General features: G+C 54.2%; 1 protein-coding gene and 3 non-coding genes across 4 annotated transcripts; all 4 read left to right on the top strand.

Annotated features, from left to right (window-relative positions):
* The first annotated feature begins 756 nt into the window (after positions 1 to 756).
* Positions 757 to 828, top strand: TRNAQ-CUG (transfer RNA glutamine (anticodon CUG)). Its single transcript has one exon. It is a non-coding gene; the product is annotated as a tRNA-Gln (tRNA).
* An 882-nt stretch (positions 829 to 1,710) lies between these two features.
* TRNAG-CCC (transfer RNA glycine (anticodon CCC)) lies at positions 1,711 to 1,781 on the top strand. The gene has a single exon. It is a non-coding gene; the product is annotated as a tRNA-Gly (tRNA).
* Positions 1,782 to 2,764: 983 nt separating this feature from the next.
* TRNAG-CCC (transfer RNA glycine (anticodon CCC)) lies at positions 2,765 to 2,835 on the top strand. Its single transcript has one exon. It is a non-coding gene; the product is annotated as a tRNA-Gly (tRNA).
* Positions 2,836 to 11,534: 8,699 nt separating this feature from the next.
* On the top strand, positions 11,535 to 21,673 carry LOC132250703 (zinc finger protein 93-like). The gene is given in 8 exon segments (XM_059727736.1): positions 11,535 to 12,228; positions 12,358 to 12,553; positions 12,991 to 13,080; positions 13,564 to 13,736; positions 14,230 to 14,356; positions 17,897 to 18,013; positions 19,861 to 21,421; positions 21,423 to 21,673. Coding segments are annotated over 8 exon segments (2,745 nt in total). The 5' UTR covers positions 11,535 to 11,898; the 3' UTR covers positions 21,574 to 21,673.
* Positions 21,674 to 24,633: the final 2,960 nt, after the last annotated feature.

The raw sequence follows: 24,633 nt of genomic DNA, 5'->3' as shown, positions 1-24,633 counted from the left end.
TGGTCATAGAAGGCCACCAGGTTGGTCTGACAGGACCTTCCTCTAATGAACCCATGCTAATTGCCTCTAAGCATGCACTCCCCTGCTGGCCCCTCACAGACATGTGTCAGAATAACTCTCTCAGAAAGCTTACCCAGGACCAAGGTAAGACTGATGGCCTATAGTTCCCTGGGTCCTCCTTCCTCCCTTTTTTGAAAATTGGGACCACACTGGCCCTTTTCCAGTCCTCTGGCACCACCCCAGAGATTGGTCAGGCAAGACCTACCTGCAACAAACCCGTGCTGGCTAGCCCTCAGGATGTTGCCATCAGCCAGTTTGTCAAGAATGGTCTCTGGTAATTTTTTCCAAGATCTTCCCCAGGATAGAGGTCAGGCTGATAGGCCTGAAGTTCTCCGGATCCACTTTCCTCCCTTCCTTGAAGATAGGCACCACACTGGCCCAGGAAATACTCAAAACAAAGCTTTACTCAACCCTAACCACCCACAAAGGCTGGCACTTGTGGTTGCTGCTGCAGCCCTCACCACAGCGGGAGGGCAAGAAAGGAGCTTCGCACGTCCCCTTTCCCCTCCTTCCGTGGACGGCTAGAGGACACTTTCCGAAGCCTTGCTCAGTCGGAGGAGTGGGTTTGTTTGGACTGCCTCACCAGCCTGAGCAGCTCTTCCCCACAGACACTCGGGGAGTTTTGGGGACCGACTGCCCTGGGCAGGTGGCTTCTGGCAAGGCTTCTCCACACAGCTGTGAGGTATCTCTTGTACTGGTTCTGTGGTGTAATGGCCAGCACCCTGGACTCTGAATCCAGTAATCCGAGTTCAAGTCTCGGCAGAGCCTCTGGTGCGTCATCCTTGCACTGCCAGCTCTTGCAAAGAGGTGGCTTTCCACTCTCCTGAGCTTTCTTCTTCTTTGCTCTTTCCCACATTTGCAGGGCGTGGCAAAACATAGCCTATGGCCTGGATCTGGCCCATGGCATGAAGCTTTCCAGCTCACAGACCAGGGGCAGTCCAAGCTGTGGCACATACAGCCAGTTCTGCCACCCTGGGCATGCAGTGGGACTGGGGCAGCCACAGACTCAGTTTCCCCCTGCCCCACTGGCAGCAACACTGAGCATCAGCAGCCAGATGCTGCTCCCCACCTGCCATGGCCCCATCACATCCCCTCACCTGAGCCTGGCCTGCCTGCTGGGTCCTCAGCCAGGCCCCATGGGATCCCGCCAGTCCGCCCATTCTGCCTGGCATCCCCAGCAGTGGGGTTGACATGGACACGTCCGAGTCACAGGTGAATAATTGCCCTTGCCCACCTCTCCACACCTCCGTGTTGAGTCAGCACCTCATCCTGCCCTGCCGTGCCCGGATGGATCAACTCCCTCAAAACTGGAAATCCGTGCATTTTTAGAAAATGATATGCCATGGGTGCGTGAGCATGAGGGAGTCACATGGAGAGCAGGAGCTCAGAAAGGGATCTGGGGTCCTCGTGGCAGCCAAGACAAAGAAACAAAGACACAAAAGGTAGTCCAATCACTTCCCCGTGGTTATAGTGTTTTCCTCTTTGTTTCTTTCAGTTGTGGCCAGTGATTCTTGATCAGCTTTGGATCATGAGATTCAAGATCACCCAGAATCTTGGGCCTGCTTCTCATTGGAGTGAACCAGAAGGGAGGGAAAGGGTGACCTTTATCATTTCTTTCTCAGGACTTGGTTAAAGTTTTGTCAGCATCAAGCATTGGTGGTTCAATGGTAGAATTCCTGCCTCCCATGCAGGAAACCTGGGTTCAATTCCCAGCCAGTGCAGGTACTTCTAGTCCTTCCTTTCCAGGCCTTCACACTGTAATGTTCCTCTTGACACAGGAATTTGTTGTTGGTATTTTGCACTGATTTCTTGACTTCAAAATAAACCCGGCAAACATCGTCTGATGCAAAGATCTCAGAAAAGGCAGAACAGGGCAGCATATTTTGACATTATTGATTCCTTTTTGAAACTTCTGGGTTTATCTTATGAATCATGTATGGATATATACACGGTGAGCCCACAGCATGAAGCTTTCCAGCTCACACACCGGGGGCAGTCCAAGCTGTGGCCCCTGCGGCCAGTTCTGCCAACCTGGGCACACAGTGGGACTGGGGCAACCATAGTTTTCCTCTCCCCCGCTGGCAGCAACGCAGCGTCAGCAGCCAGATGCTGCTCCCCACCTGCCATGGCCCCATCACATCCCCTCGCCTGAGCCTGGCCTGCCTGCTGGGTCCTCAGCCAGGCCCCATGGGATCCCGCCAGTCCGCCCGTTCTGCCTGGCATCCCCAGCAGTGGGGTTGACATGGACACGTCCGAGTCACAGGTGATTAATTGCCCTTGCCCACCTCTCCACACCTCCGTGCTGAGTCAGCACCTCATCCTGCCCTGCCGTGCCCGGATGAATCAGCTCCCTCAAATCTGGAAATCCATGCATTTTTAGAAAATGATATGCCATGGGTGCGTGAGCATGAGGGAGTCACATGGAGAGCAGGAGCTCAGAAAGGGATCTGGGGTCCTCGTGGCAGCCAAGACAAAGAAACAAAGACACAGAAGGTAGCCCAATCACTTCCCCGTGGTTATAGTGTTTTCCTCTTTGTTTCTTTCAGTTGTGGCCAGTGATTCTTGATCAGCTTTGGATCATGAGAGTCAAGATCACCCAGAATCTTGGGCCTGCTTCTCATTGGAGTGAACCAGAAGGGAAGGAAGGGTGGGTGACCTTTACCTTTTCTTTCTCAGGACTTGGATAAAGCCTGGTTGGCATCAAGCATTGGTGGTTCAATGGTAGAATTCCTGCCTCCCATGCAGGAGACCTGGGTTCAATTCCCAGCCAATGCAGAGGCTTCCAATCAATCCTTTGCAGGCCTTCACACCCTAATGTTGCTCTTGACACAGGTATTTGTTGTTGGTATCTTGCACTGATTTCTTGACTTCAAAAAAACCCAGCAAACATCGTCTGATGCAAAGATCTCAGAAAAGGCAGAACAGGGCAGCATATCTTAACATTACTGATTCCTTTTTGAAACTCCTGGGTTTATCTTATGAATCATGTATGGATATATACACAGTGAGCAGTGCTAATAGTGTGGCACCATTAATAAAATCTCATGGCCCTCCAGAGTGCCCAATCACCCTGGCTGCAAATTACTCCTCTAGATTATGTCATCTGCACTGAGAGGATGCTACAAATAGAAAGAAGATGAACAAAATGAAGCCTTCACCCCATGCCTTGCCCAGCAAGTAAAATGAATAGTGCAACCAAGAGAAACCCCATATATTTAATGCCTTAATTTTATTTTAGTCTTGACAAAAAGGATCCGCTGTCCATTGAGAAATGCAGCTGGCAGCAAGGAAAGGGGAGGAGGGAATGAGAGCATTGCTCCCCTTTTTTTTTGTTTTTTTGTCTTCGCTAAACTCTGGGGATGCTTGCAGAAAGGGTGTTGACTCTGTATCACTCCCCAGGGATGGCTGTTTCCCCAAAGTCAGACATAAAGTACCACAAAAGGCCTTTTTGTACAGAAATTAAAGTCACACCTCAGCAAAGGAGAAGCTCTGCCCCCTGGCAGAGCTCCTGCAGGCAGCTGCAAACCTCCTGCAGCCCCTTGGCTGCCAGGTAGCGGGGGCCCCGGGGCAGTGGCGCCAGGTCTGTGGGGTGGGCATCGTGCCAGCTGGGGGGTCTCCGAGGGTATCTCAGCCTGAGAAGAGGGCTGCATGGCCTGCATCACCTCCTGCCCCTCACCTCCCATTGTTGGACCGGCTTCTGCAGCTGCTGCTTTGCTGGCCGTGGTGCCGACCACCACGGCGACTCCCCCGGTCCCAGCCTGGGGACAACAAAGACATTTCTTGCCCCCTCAGCTCCTGCCTGGAGTCCTCCTGGGTCCTGCTCCTCCAGCATCACCTCCGGCCGCAGCAGGGCTGCAAAGGGACGGGCCACAGCTGCCCCGGGCTCCAGCGCAGCAGCCGCGTCTCCCCAGGAGCGGCCTCCCCCGCCAGGGCCGGGGCTCTCGTTGTCCTGCGCTCGCTCATGGTGCCAGCCTGCAGCACCTGGTCTGCGGGGCCTGCGGGAAAGGAGATGGCACATTGCTCAGCACGTGATGGGAGCCCCGGGACCTGCCCTTGCCCCAGTCCCGAGGTCTGCCTGGCCCTGCCACCCCGACTGTCCCCACGTAGAGCAGCCTCGGGGGCCTCCTCCTGCCCCTCCAGCCCAGTATTGGCTGGTGGACCCCGCTGGCTCCAGACACCCTCAACCACAACCCCCTTCCCCCAGCCTCCCGCCTGCTTCCTCCTGGCACCCAGCGTGCCCCGCTCCCCCCCATGGCCTCTCCAGTGCTCCCCGCACAGTACTGACCCCCTCACAGCATCCACAGCTGATACAGCCCCCCACTGCCCCCCGCTCCACCACAGCCCCTGCCCCAGTGCCTGCACATACCCCACTGCCCCACGGGATGCACCTCCCCGGGGCACACGGGCCCCCAGCACCCCCGTGTCCCTGCTGAGCTCCACCCCACACCCAACCCCGGTGGTGCCCCGCACTCCTGACCCGCAGCCCCTGCCCTCAGGCTGGATTAACCCTTCAGTGGCTGGAGGCCAATGCACTCCTGCCCCAGGGCCATCGAGACACGCTTCCCCTGGTGTTGCCAAGCCTTGGGGCTTAAAAGCAAGCATGGAGGAAACGCGGAGCGTTGTGGGGTCAGGGAAAGGAGAGGAGAGGGAGAGGATGGGGAGGGGCGGCCGAGCGTCTGTCCGCGCTGAAGGGACTCGGCCTATGCCTGGGCGGTCGCACGTGACTTGCCCACAACGTGGAGTGAAACCGCATCAGCGGCAGCGCGGTGTCCGCATGTCAATTGGCACTGAAGCCCTTAAACGAGAGGCCAGGCCATATCCCCAGAGGGCACGGACCAGCTGAGAAATGGCAACTCAACTCTATTGGGCCACTGCCAGCAATACGTCTTTATTGCTATGCCTTGACGGCCATCGACACTTTCTCCGGATGTGGGATTGCTGTACTGGTCCGGAAAGCAGATGCCTCATCCTCCATCTGTGTATTGGAGGCACACCTTGTCTGTATTTACGGCATACCCCGTGAGATTTCCTCCAATCAAGGTACACACTTCAGTGCATTGCTTACCCAGCAATGGGCAGCTGGACTTGACATTGCTTGGACACTTCATGTGCCGTACCACCCGCAGGCGGCAGGCCTCATTAAGAGATGGAAGGGTCAACTGAAGCAATTACTAACCAAAACGTTGGGCCCGACCCTCCTGGGGTGGCCCTCTCACCTGCCGAAAACAGTGGCTACCCTTCATAAAAGAGAACTTGTCAGAGGACAATCACCTATGAATAAAATGCATGGGTGCAAAAAAAAGAAGTGTGGGAGGGAGAATTGGGAGAGACAATACTCCCATTAACCATAAAACCAATACAGGACCATAAACCATTTTTTCTTCCCAGCCCCATGACTGTTGGCTTGGTGGGTATGGATTTAGCAGCACCTAAAGCAGGTACATTAGATGTGAGACAGACAGCGGTGGTACCTTTGATTTGGTCTGTGGATTTACCTCCTGGCTGGTTTGGGCAAATACAATCTCGGTTGGGGCTTGCGGCTCAAGAGGTGGTGACGGAGTGGGGTGGGATGGACCCAGATTACCGGGGGAAAGTAAAAGTTATACTACACAATCAGGGGGAAACCCCTTTTGCCTGGGAAAAAGGGAATCGCACAGCCCAACTGTTGCTTCTACCTGCTCCCCTTGTGTCCGTTAATGGTCAGATATCAAGTTCTTCAAAGGTGTGGCATCAGGACAGCTCTGAGTCTACGGGGCAATGGGTGTGGGTAACCCAACTCGGGAGGGATCCTATACCCGCTGAGCTCATAGCCAAGGAGAAGGTAATACTGACTGGATAGCACCTAGGGGTGGGAATTGATACCATTTGAGACCTAGGGACCAACTGAAAGCAAGGGGATTATAACCCTTAGCACTCAATCCAGATGACGGCCCAGTGGGACGTTGAAGACGCTGTTGGATGGACCGCTTGGCTAGTGGCCACCTTCTCCGGACTGACAATGTTAATTGAATTGGTACACGCTATACAGCAGAGGCTCTTTGGAAGAAACCTGTTTTTGCTATGCATCGCTTTAACTTTGTCATGTACTGTTTTGTGTGTTTGTCTTGCTTGTATCTCTGCAGAGACGCAGTCTTCGCGGCTACCTACCAATACCACGGGGGATGGATAGGTGCAGCCCAAAACCGCATTTCCGGCAATTATACATGCCCCCCTGATTTGCGGTCCTGTTTCTTTTTAAATCTAAGTGTTAATAGCACCTCATGCCAAGTAGGATCATCACCTGGGAGAGGGGGGAGAACTTTGTATTGTCACAAGACGGTTACAGTAAACTTTTCCTTTGCTATTGCCCCCCCGCTCCCCCCCCCCCCCCCCACTAAATGTACCACAATCAAGCAAATATGGTTGACAAAAAGAGAGGCGCAGCAGAGCCTGAGAAACTTATCCGGAAGTTGGGATAGCAGATCCGGGGGTAAAATCCCGATGACCCAAGTTTCTCCAAACTCCACCCTGGTTTGTTATAATACAAGCATCATAACAGGGAGGGGATGGTGGGTTTAATGGACAGGCCCTAAAATCGATAGGTTCATAGGAACCCGTATTGCCTTGGTTAACTGAGACACATTTAGTTGGTACCTATCATCTTTGGCAATAGGTTAACCAGACCGCTCTTGAAATAACAGGCATCTTGAAGAAGCAATCCACCTTTCAGAATGCCACCTTGTGTATGCTTTGGCAATCGCAAGCATATCAGCAATATCATCACTTAAAAGCTGTCATACACGGATCCTCAGGGTCTGAATGGTGAAAGGCCCTGGGGGTACAGTTTGAGGGGTGGCTGCAACCCCTCCCTCAGTACACCCCGTGCAATACCTTAGCTTGCACCGTGGAGTTTAAACTAGCCATTAATCAGAACTGGCCTGCCGTGTGGTGTAAAATGCAGATATTCCCCCAGTTGTTTGGAGATCAATGGTGAGTCCCCACGTTTGAGGGTTCCCACGTTGATCTAATAAATAGGACTCATTGCATAGATGATTGTGAAAATTGGCCGGAGGGATGGGTGTGCCCAGCTCATAACCATTCATATGAGCCACGCACTTACAGGCATGACCCCAGTTATTGTAGGTAGGAACGCTAGTGGTTACAAGAAACCTACACATATGACTTAAGGAATGGGACAGCTTGTGTGTGTTCCCTTAACCCGATTCATAGATTCATAGATGTTAGGGTCGGAAGGGACCTCAATAGATCATCGAGTCCGATCCCCTGCACAGGCAGGAAAGAGTGCTGGGTCTAGATGACCCCAGCTAGATGCTCATCTAACCTCCTCTTGAAGACCCCCAGGGTAGGGGAGAGCACCACCTCCCTTGGGAGCCCGTTCCAGACCTTGGCCACTCGAACTGGGAAGAAGTTCTTCCTAATGTCCAGTCTAAATCTGCTCTCTACTAGCTTGTGGCCATTGTTTCTTGTAACCCCCGGGGGCACCTTGGTGAATAAATCCTCACCAATTCCCTTCTGTGCCCCCGTGATGAACTTATAGGCAGCCACAAGGTCGCCTCTCAACCTTCTCTTGCGGAGGCTGAAAAGGTCCAGTTTCTCTAGTCTCTCCTCGTAGGGCTTGGTCTGCAGGCCCTTGACCATACGAGTGGCCCTTCTCTGGACCCTCTCCAGGTTATCCGCATCCCTCTTGAAGTGTGGCGCCCAGAATTGCACGCAGTACTCCAACTGCGGTCTGACCAGCTCCCGATAGAGGGGAAGTATCACCTCCCTGGACCTATTCGTCATGCATCTGCTGATGCACGATAAAGTGCCATTGGCTTTTCTGATGGCTTCGTCACACTGCCGGCTCATGTTCATCTTGGAGTCCGCTAGGACTCCAAGATCCCTTTCCACTTCCGTGCCCCCCAGCAGGTCATTCCCTAGGCTGTAGGTGTGCTGGACATTTTTCCTCCCTAGGTGCAGCACTTTGCATTTCTCCTTGTTGAACTGCATCCTGTTGTTTTCTGCCCACTTGTCCAACCTGTCCAGGTCTGCCTGCAGCTGTTCCCTGCCCTCCGGCGTGTCCACTTCTCCCCATAGCTTTGTGTCATCCACAAACTTGGACAGAGTACATTTCACTCCCTCGTCCAAGTCGCTGATGAAGACATTAAAGAGTATCGGTCCAAGGACCAAGCCCTGCGGGACCCCACTGCCCACACCCTTCCAGGTCGAGACCGGCCCATCTACCACGACTCTCTGGGTGCGACCCTCCAGCCAATTCGCCACCCACCGGACTGTGTAGTCATCCACGTCACAGCCTCTTAACTTGTTCACCAGTATGGGGTGGGATACCGTATCGAAGGTCTTCCTGAAGTCTAAGTATACGACATCCACCCCTCCTCCTGTGTCCAGGCGTTTTGTAACCTGGTCATAAAAAGAGACTAGATTGGTCAGGCACGATCTGCCTGCTACAAACCCGTGCTGGTTTCCCCTCAGCATAAATTGTCCTGCCGGGCTCTCGCAAATGTGAGCCTTGATAATTTTTTCAAAGATTTTGCCGAGGACGGAGGTGAGACTGACTGGCCTATAGTTGCCCGGGTCCTCCTTCCTCCCCTTCTTGAAAATGGGGACCACATTGGCCTTTTTCCAGTCCTCCGGGACCTGGCCCATGCGCCACGAGTGTTCGAATATTCCCGCCAGTGGCTGCGCAATGACGTCAGCCAGTGCCTTCAGCACCCCCCAACAGAGCTCATCCGGGCCTGCCGACTTAAAGGCATCCAGTGGAATGGGGAATGATTCAGTGGAATGGGGATGAGGTCTCCTCACCCCTTGTGTGTGAATGCCGCCATCAGGTGATAATTATTACTGACCTAAGGAGAGCATCCCCTTCCTTAATGTCTCATATTAAAAGGTGCGAGCGGAATAATTTCACGTAACAAGCACCCAGATCACTATTTCTAAGCATCTTTTATACAGGAGTCTTGAACCTTCATAAGCATCCCTGTTTGCTAATTGGCTATAAAGGAGTGACGCAAGGAGTTCTTTACTGAGCATGTCTCTGTACCTGTGTTTTAGCCATGTATCTCATTTACATGCATGTATGTTTCATTAGCGTACTTTTTCCCCACCTAGGGGCGTGATTTTTAGTATTTTAATGAGCTCTTTGACCCAGTACTCTGATTCTGCTTTTGTTTTCAAACCTCCTTTATCTAAGACTGTCTCCTCCTTATCATTGCAGATGGGCGTTTGTCACATAACATTCCCTTTTGCTTGTTCTTTGCATAGTGGTTTCTAGGTCACTCCTTACAATATGAGGCCATGCACTCTACCCTCCCCATTCCTATGTGGGTGATACCGGTTAAAGTTTCTTTTACACAGCTTCAGCAATTACTTAACCAGCAGGAAGAAATCACTCACCATCTCCAGAAGATAGCTACCACCATTGCCTGAACCAGAGTCCTGATAACAGCCCAGTGTGGTGAACTACTAAGAATCAGCCAAGAAGAGCACGACCTTATGGTGCTCATTGGTGGGACATTTTTAAAGGGTGGTCCCCTAAAGTGAATGTTGTATTAAATCCTCTATTGCATCCTATTGTTGTATTGTAGCTGTATGCTTGTTATTATGGACATGCTTTTTGTATCTGCACATTCAGTCCCTCGCCCATCTGTACAACATCCAGAATATACGAACTGCTTAAAACAATTGCGAGTTAGACCTCAAATTCTTAGTGGTGTGTCTCGCAATCGAGGGGTGGACTGTAATAGTAAGAGCTTTGCTAATAACAAGAGTCGTGCACGCCGATTCCATAGTAGGCCGGTGAAGCGGCACGTAGCCTCCTGCTCCGTGAGCATGACCGAACCATGAACCTAGATAGGAGAACGTTGGAATACAGCGAAATGTGGTAAACACCAGGTGTGCTGGATCACGACTCATCCCCAAATTCCTAGCTTGAGATAACCAAATCCCTAGCTCGAGATAACGTTGTTTACTCCAGACTGTATAAGCTGTACATTCTTCAGTTATGACCGGTTCCTCAGCTCTGGGAAGAGTCCCGACTTGCACGGAGCCCCAGCGCAGGCCGTCGCACCCCCGGGATCGGGACTCTCCGGGGCAGGGGAACCATGCGGGGTGGCGGCTGCCGCCTAAGGCCGATGTGAGGTGACCGTCCTCTCTGCTCTGCTCTATCGCCTGCCTCTGCGAGTATCCTTAAATAAAGCTTTGCAAGGGTGAAAGCAACATGAGTACGTCCTTTGTTCAAGCACGGGGAATCTTCTGAACCCGATAGTTCATTCTAAAACACATGGGTAGCCCTGCCCCTTGACAGGCGCCCCATCCCCGTCGTCATCTCCGCACTGGAAGTCCAACCCCTAACCCCTGACCTTAGCTACCAGAAGCCCCTGCCCTTGCCCCCCCAGAAATACTCCTTTTGGGAGGGGGGGTGCCCTCTTAGAACAACCTGCTATTATGTATTTTAAATGTATTCAAAAAAATATTTTTGTCATGATTTCTGTTTGTATGTAGAGGTGACTGCAGAATAACTCAAATATAAATTCTTACTCTTTTATATTTGGGGGGGGTTGGTCGTGTGTGTGTGTGTGTGTACACGTGTCCTCATCCTCCCTTGCAGTGCCTTCCTGAAGAGTTGCTCCCCTAGATCTTGGGCACCCCAACAAGGATTTATGGCCATAATCCCAGCCCAAATCCCAGTTCCTTAGTTGGGTCCACGTATTTAGCCCAGTGGCTGGGGGGCTGTGGGTTGGGAGCCTGGCATGGGCAAACCACATTTGGGCAGGTCAAGATGCAGCAGCTGGGCAGAACCGGGGTCAGACGTGTGCAGGAGAGTGCCCGGCGCCCCAGACGGATGCTGTGGGGTGGCCCAAGCGGGTCTCCTAGCCATAACTCCCAGACCAAAAGCCAGGTCCTTGTTCAGGCCACGATCCCATGGGCACGGGGGTGTGCGCTGGCAGCCTGGCACAGCCAAGCCGTGCTCTGGGCCGGGCAGGACTGTGCTCAGGGGTCTTTGGGACAGTGCCCCAGCCGCATGGACAGGCCGTTTGGGGTGGCCCAAGAAGTATTTTGCCGCGTAATCCCATCCTAATCTCGCCTTCGTTCAGGGCTCTGCCCTTGATGCATTCCCACGCGAGGTAGGACCCATGCCGAGCTGCTGAGCCTCTCCCGAGCGGTGACGACGAGCGGCTGTGCGCTCCGGACTCCGGCTTCGACACGGAACCGGCCGGCGGCGCCTCGGGGCCCCGGGGCGGGCAGCAGCCGGGGGGGGGCTCGCACCCGCACCCCCCCCCCCCGGGCGCTGCGCTCCTCTTTTAAAGCCGGCGCCGCTTTTTTTCCATCTGGCGGGGGGGGGGCGTGCGCAAGGCATTACGGGAAGGGGGGCAGCGCTCAGGCTCCTCCCGGGCTGGCCGGGCGGGGTGTCGCCTGCCCGGCCCGGGGGGGGCTTCGTCTCGGGCACGAGCAGGTCGGGGCGGGGTGGCGGGCAGGGGGGGCTGGCTGCAGCCGGGCCCCCAGCCTGCGAGGGGCAGGAGCGGCTCTGCGCGGAGACACCCGGGGGGCAGGGGCGGGTGTCCCGTCGGCAGGGCGGCGAGAGCCCCGGCCCCGCGGGGAGGCCTCTCCGGGAGACGCGGCGGCTGCGCTGGAGCCCGGGGGGGGCGGCGTCCCGGGGCGGCCCCGCTGCAGCCGGAGGAGCAGGACGGGGGGGGGTCCAGGCAGGAGCTGCGGGGGCAGGAAGAGTCCCCGGTGCGGTCCCAGCTGGGAGCGGGGCGTCCCCGCGGCGGTCCCCACCAGGCCAGCAAAGCCGCAGCTGCAGGAGCGGGTCGAGCGCGGGGAGCCGCGGGGCAGGAGGTGATGCAGACCGTGCAGCCCCTCCTCAGGCCGAGATCCCCTCAGCACCCCCCAGCTGGCACCGGGGCACGACCCCCACCCCACAGACCTGGCGTCACTGCCCCGGGGCCCTGCTCCCTGGCAGCCAAGGGGCTGCGGCGGTCCCACGGGAGGCTGGAGCGCCATTGCCACAGCAAGGAGCAGGAGCTGGAGCTGGCGGTGCTGGAGCCGTTCCTGGCCGTGCTGCCCCGGGGACGCAGAGCTGGGCGTGGGGGCGAGCGTGCACACCTGCGCCGAGGCCGTGCCCTGGCCGAGGGGTTTCAGGCGGGGCAGGAGCAGGACGAGAAGCCCCAAGTGAGAGCGTTTCCCCCTGACGTGGATGCTGCTGTCCCGTCGCCATGTGCTTGGGGGTGTTCATGTTCCCTCCCAGCCCCGTCTCGCCCACGTCCCAGCTCCCCCGTGACACACCGATCTCGTCCCCAGGTCGCAGTGAGTGTGCAGGTCAAGGAGGTGTCCTCACACAAGATGCTATCCACGGCGGCACTGCAGGACACTGGCGATTGCTGTCCGGAGGAACCAACAGCCCATCGTGCGGACAGGCCTGCGGCAGAGTCAGGAGAGAGGGAAACCGCAGCGCCTCCTGTCCCCAGAGAGGAGCCCCTGCCCCCCCAGGACTCAGGTGAGGGACCAGATGTAAGGGCCAGGTGTGGGTCCGGGTGCCGGAGGGGCTGTGCTGCGCGCAGGGGGAGAGGCTCCATCATCTGCCCCAGCCGGGACAGGGCTGCAATGTTGGTAACCCCGGGGCTGGGCTGGGACCGAGCTCTGATCCCTGCGGCTGGGCAGCTCCCAGGCTGGACTGGACATCCGTCTCTCTGCATGTGTGCAGCTCCCAGCACAGAGAGGCTGTGTCTTGGGCCTTGTCGTGCTGCCATATTACCGATCAATGACCTTATTCATGGTCCAACAGTCACCGTTCAGTTGCCCCTGCCCATTTCTCTTGTCCCCATGAGCCCTCTGTGCCCAGTAAAGGGCTGGTGCAGGGGACGGGGAAATGAGATTCCCCCATGGCCTCGGCTAGTCTGGGTCCAGCTAAGCCAGGGCTCTGTCCTGCTGCAGGTTCCCCCGAAACCGAGGAGACCTGGGAGCTCTCAGCAGACAAAAGCTCCTCCAGCTGGTGCCCCAGGCCAGGCCCTTCCCCAAGAGCAGGTACGGAGCGGTGGCTCGACCCTGTCCAGAAGCAGGAGGCACCGTCCCTCCGTGCAGAAATCTCTGCCAGAGCATGTTGGTCCAGTCACTGCTCCCGCAGGCCAGCAGCTCTTGTTCTCCCAGTGGTCCTGAGAGTATTTCCCTGCCCTGGAGAAGACTGACCTTGCATTTCCTCTCCCCTGCCCTTAGCCTGTGGATGTGACACAGCACCAACATCCCTCAAGGTTGTTCCCAGGGAGCCGTGTCCCTGCCGGCTCTGACATGGTGTTGTGATGACCGCCCCGGACTGGGACAGTTACTGGGGCTCCTGTTCAGCCTCATGCCCTTAGCAAGAGCTGTGGGACGTGGAGTCTTCCTTCTCCCCCATCTTCCAAACATCAAAGCCTCCATCTGCCTTAGTCCCAGGCCACTGTAGGAGATGAGCAGGGCTTTCCCCGTGCCCGCAGCCCCAGCGCTGCCCTGTGCGCTCTTCCCCACCCGCAGGTGCTGGGACCCTGAGCAGCGCTGAGCAGAAACCTCCTGGAGCAGAGCCTGTGAAGCTGGATCTGCAGAGGACTTGCCCAGGGGGACTGGAGGAGAGGGGCTCTCTGACACCTGAGCCGGGCCCAGTGCAGGAGGGGCAGGGCAGGCCTCCAAAGCAGGGGCAGAGCCTGGAGGTGAGCAGGGCACTGAGTGCAGTTGTGGGGAGCACAGCTGGGGCAGAGTGCAGGAGGAGCCAGGGAGGGATGTAAAAGTTATGGGGAGCAGAGAGACCTGAAGAGCATCAAGCCTGTGGTGCCAAAGGCTGTAAGCAGCACAAGCTGGCATTAGCAGGAGCTCCCTCCCAAGTGCAGATACCGGGGGCGCTGGCATGGGAAGCCCAAGTGAGAGTGCATGGAGACGGGGCTCCCTGCCTCCAAAAGTGCTGGCCCGGCTGCCTCAAAGGATCGAGCTGACAGACCGTGATGAGCTGGGCTGAGGCCGACATGTGAGCTCCCATGTCCACAGCTGCGTCCACCTCGCGTGTCAGCTGAGTAACGGGATGTTGCAGCCCTGCCTGTCCTGGCTCAGCCTGCAATGAGCTGTAGTGCCGAGTGATTGCAGACAGGGCCGTGGGGCCGGGAGCAGCTGGCCCAGGAGACACTGATGGTGCAACGCTTGTGCCCGCAGCTCCAGGAGGTGTTTGAGGCCGTGGCAGTGTATTTCACGCGGGAGGAGTGGGAGCTGCTGGAAGATGAAGACAAGGTGCTTTACCAGGAGCAGATGCTGAAGAATTACCAAGCCCTCCTTTCCCTGGGTAAGGCTCTGGTTCTTGCTTCTCCATGGAGCTGTGCAGACTCTGATGTTTTGTAGTCATCTCCCTGTGCTTCAATAGTCTCATCCTCGTGAACTTTTGGCTGGTGGTTTAAATGCACCAGTACAGGTTGGGGGCGACTGGCTGGGTAGCAGCTGTGCAGAAAAGGACCTGGGGATGACGGTGAACAATGAGCTGAACAGGAGTCAGCAGTGTGCCCATGGTGTCAAGAAGGCTAATGGTATCCTGGGCTGCTTTGGTAGGAGCATTGCCAGTAAAATACTGGAACAGGCTCCCCAGAGAGGTTGCAGAGTCTCCATCCTTGACAGTTTTCAAAGCCCGGCTAGACAAAGCCTTGGGTGGGATGATGTAGTTGGGGCTGGTCGTGCTTGGAGCAGGGGGTTGGACTAGATGTGTCCCTTCCAACTGTAAATTTCTGTGATTCTAATACAAGGGCTTGTTTCATAGTTTCATAGTTGGTTGGGTCGGAAGGGATCAGCAGATCATCAAGTCCGACCCCTGCCATGGCAGGAAAAAGTACTGGGGTCAAACAACCCCAGCGAGATGTTCATCTAACCTCCCCTTAAAGATCCCCAGGGTTGGAGCCAGCACCACTTTGCTTGTAAGTTGGTTCCAGATCCTAGCCGCCCTGACTGTGAAGTAGCACCTAATGATGTCTAGCCTGGATTTACCCTCTGCCAGCTTGTGACCATTATTTCTAGTCACTCCTGGTAGTGCTTGGGGGAACAGGGACTCCCCCAGTGCCTGCTGGTCCCCCCTGACTAGTTTGTAAATGGACACTAGATCCCCCTCAGCCTTCTCTTGTGGAGGCTGAACAGGTTCAGGTCCCGTAGCCTCTCCTCATAGGGCCTGCCCTGCTGCCCCCTGACCATGCGGGTGGCCTCCTCTGGACCCTCTCCATGCTGTCCACATCCCTCCGGAAGTGCGGCGCCCAGACCTGAATGCAGTACTCCACCTGCAGCCTGACCAGTGTCGCATAGAGGGGGAGGATCACCTCCTTGGCCCTGCTTGAGATGCATCTGTGGATGCATGACAAGGTGCGGTTGGCCTTCCTGACCGCGTCCCCACACTGTCGGCCCGTGTTCATTTGGGCATCAATAATGACTCCAAGATCCTTTTCTGCCTCTGCACTGACAAGAAGGGAGTTCCCCAGCCTGTAGGTCTGCTGCTGGTTCTTCCTCCCTAGGTGCAGCACCTTACACTTGTTAGTGTTGAAACCCATCCTGTTCTCATCCTCCCACCCCTGTAACCTGTTTAGGTCCAATTGCAGCCTATTCCTCCCTTCTAGCGTGCCCACTTCCCCCCACATCTTAGTGTCATCTGCAAACTTGAACAAGGTGCTTTTTACCCCCTCGTCCAAGTCGCTGATGAAGATGTTGAACAGCGCGGGTCCGAGGACCGAGCCCTGGGGGACCCCACTGCCCACAGCCCTCCAGGTCGAAAATGACCCATCCACCACCACTCTCTGGGTGCAGCATTCCAGCCAGTTAGCAACCCATCTGACTGACTAGGTGTCGACGCCATAGTCTCCTAATTTTTTAATGAGGATGGAGAGGGAGACAGTGTCGAAGGCCTTCCTGAAGTCCAGAAAGACTACATCCACTGCGACACCCGCGTCCAAGGATTTTGTGACCTGGTCGTAGATGGCCACCAGGTTGGTCTGACAGGACCTGCCTCGAATGAACCCGTGTCGGTTGCCCCTAAGCATACACTCCCTTGCTTGCTCCTTGCAGATGTGCACCCGGATAATTTTCTCAAAGAGCTTCCCCAGGATCGAGGTAACACTAACAGGCCTAGAATTTCCTGGGTCCTCCTTCCTCCCTTTTTTGAAAATGAGAACCACACTGGCCCTTTTCCAGTCCTCTGGCACCACACCAGAGCACCACGAGTGCTTGTAAAGCCATGCCAGGGGTCCTGCAATGACCTCTGCTAATTCCCTCAGCACTCTGGGGTGGAGGTCGTCAGGACCAGCTGATTTGAACACATCCAGTCCCTCCAGAAGTTCCCTGACTTGATCCTCACTGACCCTAGGCCTGGATGCGCCTCCCCCGGGGCCTAAGGGGGGTCCTGGCGGACGGGCTGATCTGGTCCCTGCTCAGGAAAATGGAAGCAAAGAAATCATTCAATAGGTTACCCTTGTCGTCTGGTGCAACAACCAGATTTCCTAGCGTGTCTTGCAGAGGCCCCACATTACCAGGTGCCTTATTTTTGCCCCCTATGTATTTAAAAAAGGACTTCTTGTTATCCTTGATCCGGGTCGCTAGTCCCAGTCCCATCTCCGCCTTGGCCTTCCTGACTGCCCTGCTGCAGTGCCGAGCAACCGAGGTGTAGTCCTCCCTGGTGATGCCCCTCCCTGCCATTGGGTGTACGCCTCCCTCTTAGCTAGGAGACGTTCCCGGATGCTTTTGGTGAGCCATGGGGGCTTTTGCGCCCTCTTGCCCCCTTTGATCCTTGTTAGGATTACATCCCTTTGGGCTTGGAGGATCGTCTTCCTAAGGAACGACCACTCCTCTTGGACACCCGACTCCCCTCCCGTCCAGGGATGCAGCACTCCCTCCTACCATTGTATTCCCTTGCCCACGTTCCCCACGTATTCTAACCCAGAGGTCTCCAGTGTCCTCCTTGGATGCCAGTCTCAGCTTGTAGGGAAGTGTAGCTTTCCTTGCCATAGAGAGCTACACCCCCGCCCCTTTTTTCAGCACGATCGTTCCTGTACACGGTATAGTCATCTATACCCATGGTCCAGTCATAAGAGGAGTCCCACCAGGTCTCCGTTATCCCTATGAGATCATAGTCATTTCTGTTTAGCAGAAGGACCATTTCCTCCTGTTTATTCCCAAAGCTCCTGGCATTAGTGTACAGGCAAGTAAGTGTGCCGTTGGAGGCCCTAGGCTTCCTTGCACTCGAGGAGGAGCTCTGTTTCGGGGCTGGGGTAGGAGTAGGAGGGGTAGCATATGAATTGCATCCTCTCGTTGGATAGGGAACATCCTGTCATTTACCCTGGTTATGTTGAATTCCCCTGTCTGCCAGAAAAAAGTTTCTTTGTCATCCACTGCTTATGGATGGTTCTCACTGCCAAATGCGCTCGCTTTAAACCTTCACTGTGAATAAGTTCATTATCACTCATTTTTCAGTGGAATTCCAGAAAAGATGAATGTTATCCATTCAGAAGTGTATGCAATATCTCTTCCTTTTGGTACCTTGAAAACAGTAAAAGCTTTATCTTTCTGCCACCCTGGTACATCATGGATGACTGCATCTCCATCCCTGTCCCTGGTTAATATTCTTCCTAAACCAGGGAGTGGTTGGTGCTTTCTTTTCTGTGACCATCCCTCCTCCACTCGGGTGACAAGGACCATCATTTCTCCCTGCAGCACCTTCTCTGTCTAAATGCCCATCCTCCCGTGTCCACCAAGGCCCTAGTAGCAGCCAAGAGATCATGGATCCGTTCCCCAAATCCCGGTTGGTGATTCTGCATCCAGTACCTAGTTACTAACCCTCTTTACCCACTGCCTCAAACAGGATATCGAGGTCCCACACCTGCCTTAATCTGCAGCATCCAGCAAGGCCAGGGGCAGCTCTGGGGCTGCGATGATGAGAGCCGTGGGAAAATCTCCAGATCAGAGGAGCGGCTGCCGGGTGAGTTGTGTCTGTCCCCTCACCCTACTCCGCTCTCAGAAATGCTCCACACCCAGAGTGCCAGGGGGACCTGGAAACCGCAGACCTGCCCTGTGCTGACCTCAAAACACAGTACGTTATGCTATAATGTGCCCGGGAAGTGTTGTTCCCACTCCCTGAATTTCAGCGATGTGAAGACAGGTGGCTGTTCCCTTCTTCTGCCTCTAATGCCAGATGTAGGGGGCAATCAGGTTTGCTGTCTTGATTTTTTTCAGCCCAGATCTGGTTTTCCTGGGATACCGTGACCTTCAATTTCCATCTTGATTCAGCAATGTATAAGTTCCTTCCCCAGCCCAAGGTAGCTATACGTCTCTACCACCTTCTTCCAGGGCAGGATGGGATTTGTAGTCCCCCATGGGCATCAGGATGGTGTGCTGAGGCTCTATGTAGCCGTCAGTGTTGGACAAGAAACAAGCTGATGCTGTCCCTGGCTGCTCCTGATCAGGCTGACCTGGAACCCAGGAAGTGTTTCATCCTGCTCTCAGGCTGAATGAAATGGCTCCATGGCATGGGTGGGATTCAGCAGTTCTCAGGTTGTGAGGGGAACTGAATCCCCCATGTTTTGCACCAGATTTGCCCCCTTTGTGTTTGTCTCTGGGGCCCTGAGTGTCATGAACATGCACCTTCCCTTCTCATAAGCACAGTGACAGAAAGGGATCTTGGAGTCATTATTGACTCCAAGATGAACATGAGCCACCAATGTGAGCACAAGGTCAGGAAGTCTAACTGCACCTTGTCATGCATCCACAGGTGCATCTCAAGTAGGGCCAAGGAGGTGATCCTCCCCCTCTACGCGACACTGGTCAGGCCGCAGTTGGAGTACTGCGTCCAGGTCTGGGCGCCGCACTTCAGGAGGGATGTGGCCGGCACGGAGAGGGTCCAGAGGAGGCCACCCGCGTGATCGGGGGCAGCAGGGCAGGCCCTACAAGGAGAGGCTACAGGACCTGAACCTGTTCAGCCTCCACAAGAGAAGGCTGAGGGGGAACCTGGTGGCCATCTATACACTCACCAAGAGCTACCAGCAGGGACTGGGAGAGACCCTGTTGCCCCGAGCACCTCCTGAAGTAATGAGGAATAATAGCCATAAGTTGTTAGAGAGTAGGTTTAGACTAGACATCTGAAGGCACTACTTCACAGTCAGGACGGCTAGGATCTGGAACCAACTTCCAGGGGAAGTGGTGCTGGCTCCTACCTTGGGGGTCTTTAAGAGGAGGCTGAATAATTACCTAGCTGGGGTTATATGTGCCCAGTATTCATTCCTGCCCAGGGCAGGGGGTCAGACTTGATGACCTACTTAGGTCCCTCCTGACCCTACATCTATGAATTTATGAATCTATGAAGCCTGAAACTAGCACAGAGTCCAGGTTCAGGCTCATGCCAAGGCCTTAGACCAATTGCAGACTCCTGTGACAGCCCTGCTCCTTTTAGGAGAGAGAGCCATGGCTCTAAGTCCTCCCCTCCTCCTCAGCCCATTAGAGCATGAAGCTATTCAGGTACTGTCCTAACACACGTGTCCCACATGTGCTTCTCCTAGCAGGGCTGGAGGTGATGGAGGTGACAGATGGGCCAGAAACTCTAAGAGTCTGGCTCTGAACTGCACCAAGTAGGGACCATTAGCCCAGAACAAGGACCTGCCCCTCCTTCACACCCAGCACTTGGGGTTTTGGCAGGAAGACCTTCATTTATTGAGGGAACACAAGTGCCAAGGTCCAGGCCTGCTCTGAGGCCCATCCTAGCAAAAGAAATAGCAGCGTTTACCCCTTGCTAGCAGGGTAGTGGCTAACCTGGAGTTTCTCTTCCCTGTGCAGGAGGTGCCTGGATGCTGAGCAGAGCCGGGGAGCAGACTCCTGAGGAAGGGCCTGAAGACCTGGAGCCACCATGGACTTCCCCAGGGCATTTGGGAGAGATGGGCTCCCTGAGAATCGAGAAAGAGCAATGGCTAAAGAGTCCAGGGAGGCTCCAAAAGGAGAAGCAGAATGTAGCAGTGAACCAGGTACCATCTCCAGCTGGGCGTGAGAGTGGAGGAGGGAGTGGAGACCCCAGAAACAGCCCTGAGTCCAGGGAAGAATTTGTGGAGCTGAGAGATGTAAAGAGCCACTGGAAAGAGGCACTGCATCCAAGCCAAGGCAGTGGGGAGGGTCTCAGAGGAAAGCAGGAGCTTGCTGCCATTCAAAGAGGCAGAACCCACCTCTTCCGTGAAGTCAGGAAAACCCTTAACCGCCCATCTCTCCTGGCTCTTCAAAAGATAAGGCACACTGGGAAGAAGCTCCACACATGCACCAAGTGTGGGAAGAGCTTCAACCGATCCTCCAACCTGACCCAGCACCGGTTCATCCACATGAGGGCAAAGCCACATTCGTGCTCACAGTGTGGGAAGAGGTTCCACCGGTCCTCCTACCTGACCAAACACCGCCTCGTCCATACACGAGAGAAGCCACATCAGTGCTTGGAGTGTGGGAAAAGCTTCAGCCGATCCTCCCACCTGACTGAACACCGACTCATCCACACCGGGGAGAAGCCACATCAGTGCTTAGAGTGTGGGAAGCGGTTTTACCTGTCCTCCTACCTGACCAAGCACCAGCACATCCACAAAGGGGAGAAGCCACATCGGTGCTCGGACTGTGGGAAGAGCTTCAGCCGATCCTCCAACCTGACACGACACCGCCTCATCCACACGGGGGAGAAGCCACATCGGTGCTTGGAGTGTGGGAAGAGCTTCCGACAGCTGTCTGACCTAACCCGGCACCAACTTATTCACACACGGGAGAAGACACATCGGTGCTTGGAGTGTGGGATGAGCTTCACCCGATCCTCCACCCTGACCAGGCACCACCTCATCCATACAAGAAAGAAGCTACACCAGTGTTTGGAGTGTGGGAAAAGCTTCACCCAATCCTCCAACCTGGCCAAACACCGCCTCATTCACACAGGGGAGAAGCCACATCAGTGCTCGGACTGTGGGAAGAGCTTCCGACAGCTGTCTAACCTAACCGAGCACCAACGTATTCACACAGGGGAGAAGCCACATAAGTGCATGGAGTGTGGGAAAAGCTTCACGCGATCCTCCCACCTGACTCAACACCAGCTTATCCACACAGGGGAGAAACCACATCAGTGCTTGGAGTGTGGGAAGAGGTTCTACCTGTCCTCCTACCTGACCAAACACCAGCGCATCCACACGGGGGAGAAGCCATATCAGTGCTCAGAGTGTGGGAAGAGCTTTACCCAATCCTCCAACCTCACCCAACACCGCCTCATCCACACACGGGAGAAGCCACATCGGTGCTCGGAGTGTGGGAAAAGCTTCACCCAATCCTCTAGCCTGACCAAACATCAACTTATCCACATAGGGGAAAAGCCACATCAGTGCTCAGTGTGGGAAGAGCTTCAGACAGCTCAGCAGCCTGACCCATCACCAGCTTATTCCCGTGCAAGAGAAGCCACATCAGTGCTTGGAGTGTGGGAAGAGCTTCACCCTATCCTCCACCCTGACCAAACACCATCGCATCCACACAGGGTAGAAGACACATCAATGTTCAGAGTGTGGGAAGAGCTTTACCCAGTTTTCCCACCTGGTCCAGCACTAGGTCATCCACACAAAGGAGAAGCTGTATTGATGCCGAGAGGAGTGCGATAAGCTTCTCCCAGTCCTCTAACCTGGCCTGGCACCACCTTATCCATATGGGGAGAAGCCTCATCAGTGCTCACAAAGAGGGCAGACCTGTGCTTGGCCAGTAGGGGGCGCTCCTACATTGAGCCACCCGCCCCCCTGTTCCTGACCAAACCATGCTTGGGGTGCCTCCCTGGGGAGCCTGCATCTGGCCAAGCCCTTCCTGGATCATGTCCACAAGCCTGGGGTAACCGCTGCCACCACCCAGGCCCTGCTCTTTGTTAGGGCTCTGTACCACCCGGGGTACACATCCTGTTGACCTTAGAGGTGCTTAGCACACTGTGATATTTTGGGGTGCTTCTTTTAGCCTGAAGCATTCACTAGTAGCCTCCTGCAAGGCAGGGAAGTCAAAAAGCCATGCCCTCTTTAGCCAGCCGAGCAAAGGGGCTATACAGGCAAGTCTCAGCCACATAAGCAGTTACAGCACGGTGTGCTATGGCAGATAGCTTTGTTGCTTAAAGAGGGAGTGGGGGAGGAAGGAATACAAGCAAAACAACATGTTGAAAGGAAACCAAGTTGAGCAAAACAATGGGCTTGTTGGCCCTTTGATACGCGTCTAAAGGTACATAACAAAAAAACTGCATAAAAGGCAGCATTATTTAATTGCTCTGCTTTCTGCTCTGGGGTCACTTAGTGAGCTGTCTGCTCTAGCACCTCACCGTCACACCGCTGCGGCTAGCAGCGCTGATTTTCTAAAGGATTCCCTGCTTGCTACCCTAGCACGAGGGATTTCAGAATACCTTCTTCTTGTGGGTGCTTTTATTTTATTATTATATTCATTGATTTTATTCTTTTGAATTTTATACTTATATTGGATAAGTTTACTCTAGAATTTACTCTGCATAGGAATTTACTATATATATTTGTTTTTATACGTTCATTCTTTGCACCACACCAGCACTATTGAATTTATATAGGGAGACTATATATTTCTATCACTTCCATAAATTTCTTGCCTGCCTACACCACACCTAAGCCTAGATTTCTGAATTTATATATAGATAAATTTATCGCTTTCATAAATTTCTTGCCAGCACCGCACCTACACGTTTTAGTTTATGTATGGAGACAGATATATTTTTATTGCTTCCATAAATTTCTTGTCTGCACCACACCTACAATTTTAAATTTATATAGGAATGCAAATACATTTATATATTTCTTGAAAAGGAAGACATGAAACACATCATGAAGTGTGGTGGAAAGGCAGGTGGCCACACTGGCCAGCCTGCAGGGAGGAGTGGAAGAGGGGGTAGAGGAAGAGCTGTAAGTTCCCCCTACCCCTCCAACAAACTGAAACGCAGCCTCTTCCCTCCGGCTAAAAGGGACAAGGCTGCTACAAGCAGCAAGGAGAGGGGAGCAGCGCCACTGCCTGTGCCGAGACTGCATCCCCTCCACGTGCACCAGACATAACCCCCCCAACCACCACCATGACAGCAACAACAAGGAGTAGCACCAGCACAGCAGCCTACTCCACCCCTATTTCACTTCCCATGCTGAGCCTTCCCATGCCAGAAGGAGAGCTGGCACTGAATCTGGATCTCAGTGCCCTAGCAAGGGATGTTCTGGGGAAGGAGTGGGATTTAGCTGAGTTTGTGCTCGACACCCCTCAAGTTTCCCTTCGAGCCACATCTCTTTTCCCAGAAGGCACTTCAGAGGAGGCTGATGTAAAGTGGCTCAGCTGCGTCCATTCCTCTTGCTGTGCCTCTGCCTGCTTAGGAGGGAGATAGTGCAGCAGCATCCACAGATGCACCCGCGCCCCAGAAGCGAGCAGGTAGTGTGGTCTGAGATCATTTTGAGCTGGCAGATGATCCCACATACGCTATATGCCTGAACTGCTGAGCCAAAACCAGCTGGGGCAAGGGAACAAAATACATGAGCACCATGGGGATGCTGATGCATCTCTGCAGGCACCACACCTTGCCCCTCCTCTGCCTGGAACCAGCGGGAACCTGCCCAGAGGGAAGTCCCCTCTCACTCCAAAGCCCCCGTCCTCCCAAAGCAGAGGCAGGCCACCCTGGAGCAGTGGGGGAAAGGCGGACAGAAAGGGAGGCAAATCCCAAAGGTGAGCGAGCTCACCCAGAGCACTGGGAAGATGTTTGCTTTCGATGACCAACCCTTCTCCCTAGTTGATCAGCCAGGGTGCAGGCAGCTCATGGAGCTTGCTGTCCCATCATACCAAGTGCCCACATATGTTTCAGCTGCCTGCAGAGGGTTCGGGATTGAGAGTATGGTCAGGGGTTGAAAGGTAAGAAAGGTTTATTGACTTAACAAAAATACAATTACGCGTAGTAACAAAACAAACAATGACAGACAAAAGCAATTTGTGTCGGCAACTTATCGGCAGTCCCCTCTGATGCCTGATACACAGCAAGCTTCTCTTTTTACAAAGTTTAGTGAAGTCAGGCATCCCCGAACAGCGCTGTCCGAAGGGTACCGGGAAGGACCCTGGAATGCAGTCCTTGGGCTCCTCGAGATCCGCAGGCCCGCTGATCCAGGCAACAGCTAACTAATCCTTTTCACAGAGCTGTATCTTCCTTCTGAATGGTTTCCAGATATTTCAGGCAATTTAAAGCTTCTGAATGGTTCTGAGAACATACAACCACTCAAATTCCTTTTACTTCAACTGTCCTTAGACTGACCAATTAGCAGTACAAGGCTTGCATTCCTTTGATAAGATAATTTTAACTACACAGGGCTTTACTACTTCAAGGCTTTGCTAAATTTACTAGGCCTTACTTTATACAAGGCCTCACTACATTTTAGACTTTAATTAGGCTTTTAGCAACAACATATAGCTTAATATCTAAACAAATACAAAAAAAATAAAAAAAAGTCTAATCTTCATAGAGCCTTCAGCAAGCACCTTTATTACACAGGGACAGTTTTCATCTGTCACAACATTCAGTAG

The sequence above is a fragment of the Alligator mississippiensis genome, chromosome 1, assembly GCF_030867095.1.
Source record: "Alligator mississippiensis isolate rAllMis1 chromosome 1, rAllMis1, whole genome shotgun sequence".
Taxonomy (NCBI): Eukaryota; Metazoa; Chordata; order Crocodylia; family Alligatoridae; genus Alligator; species Alligator mississippiensis.
This window is presented reverse-complemented; position numbering and strand designations above follow the sequence as displayed.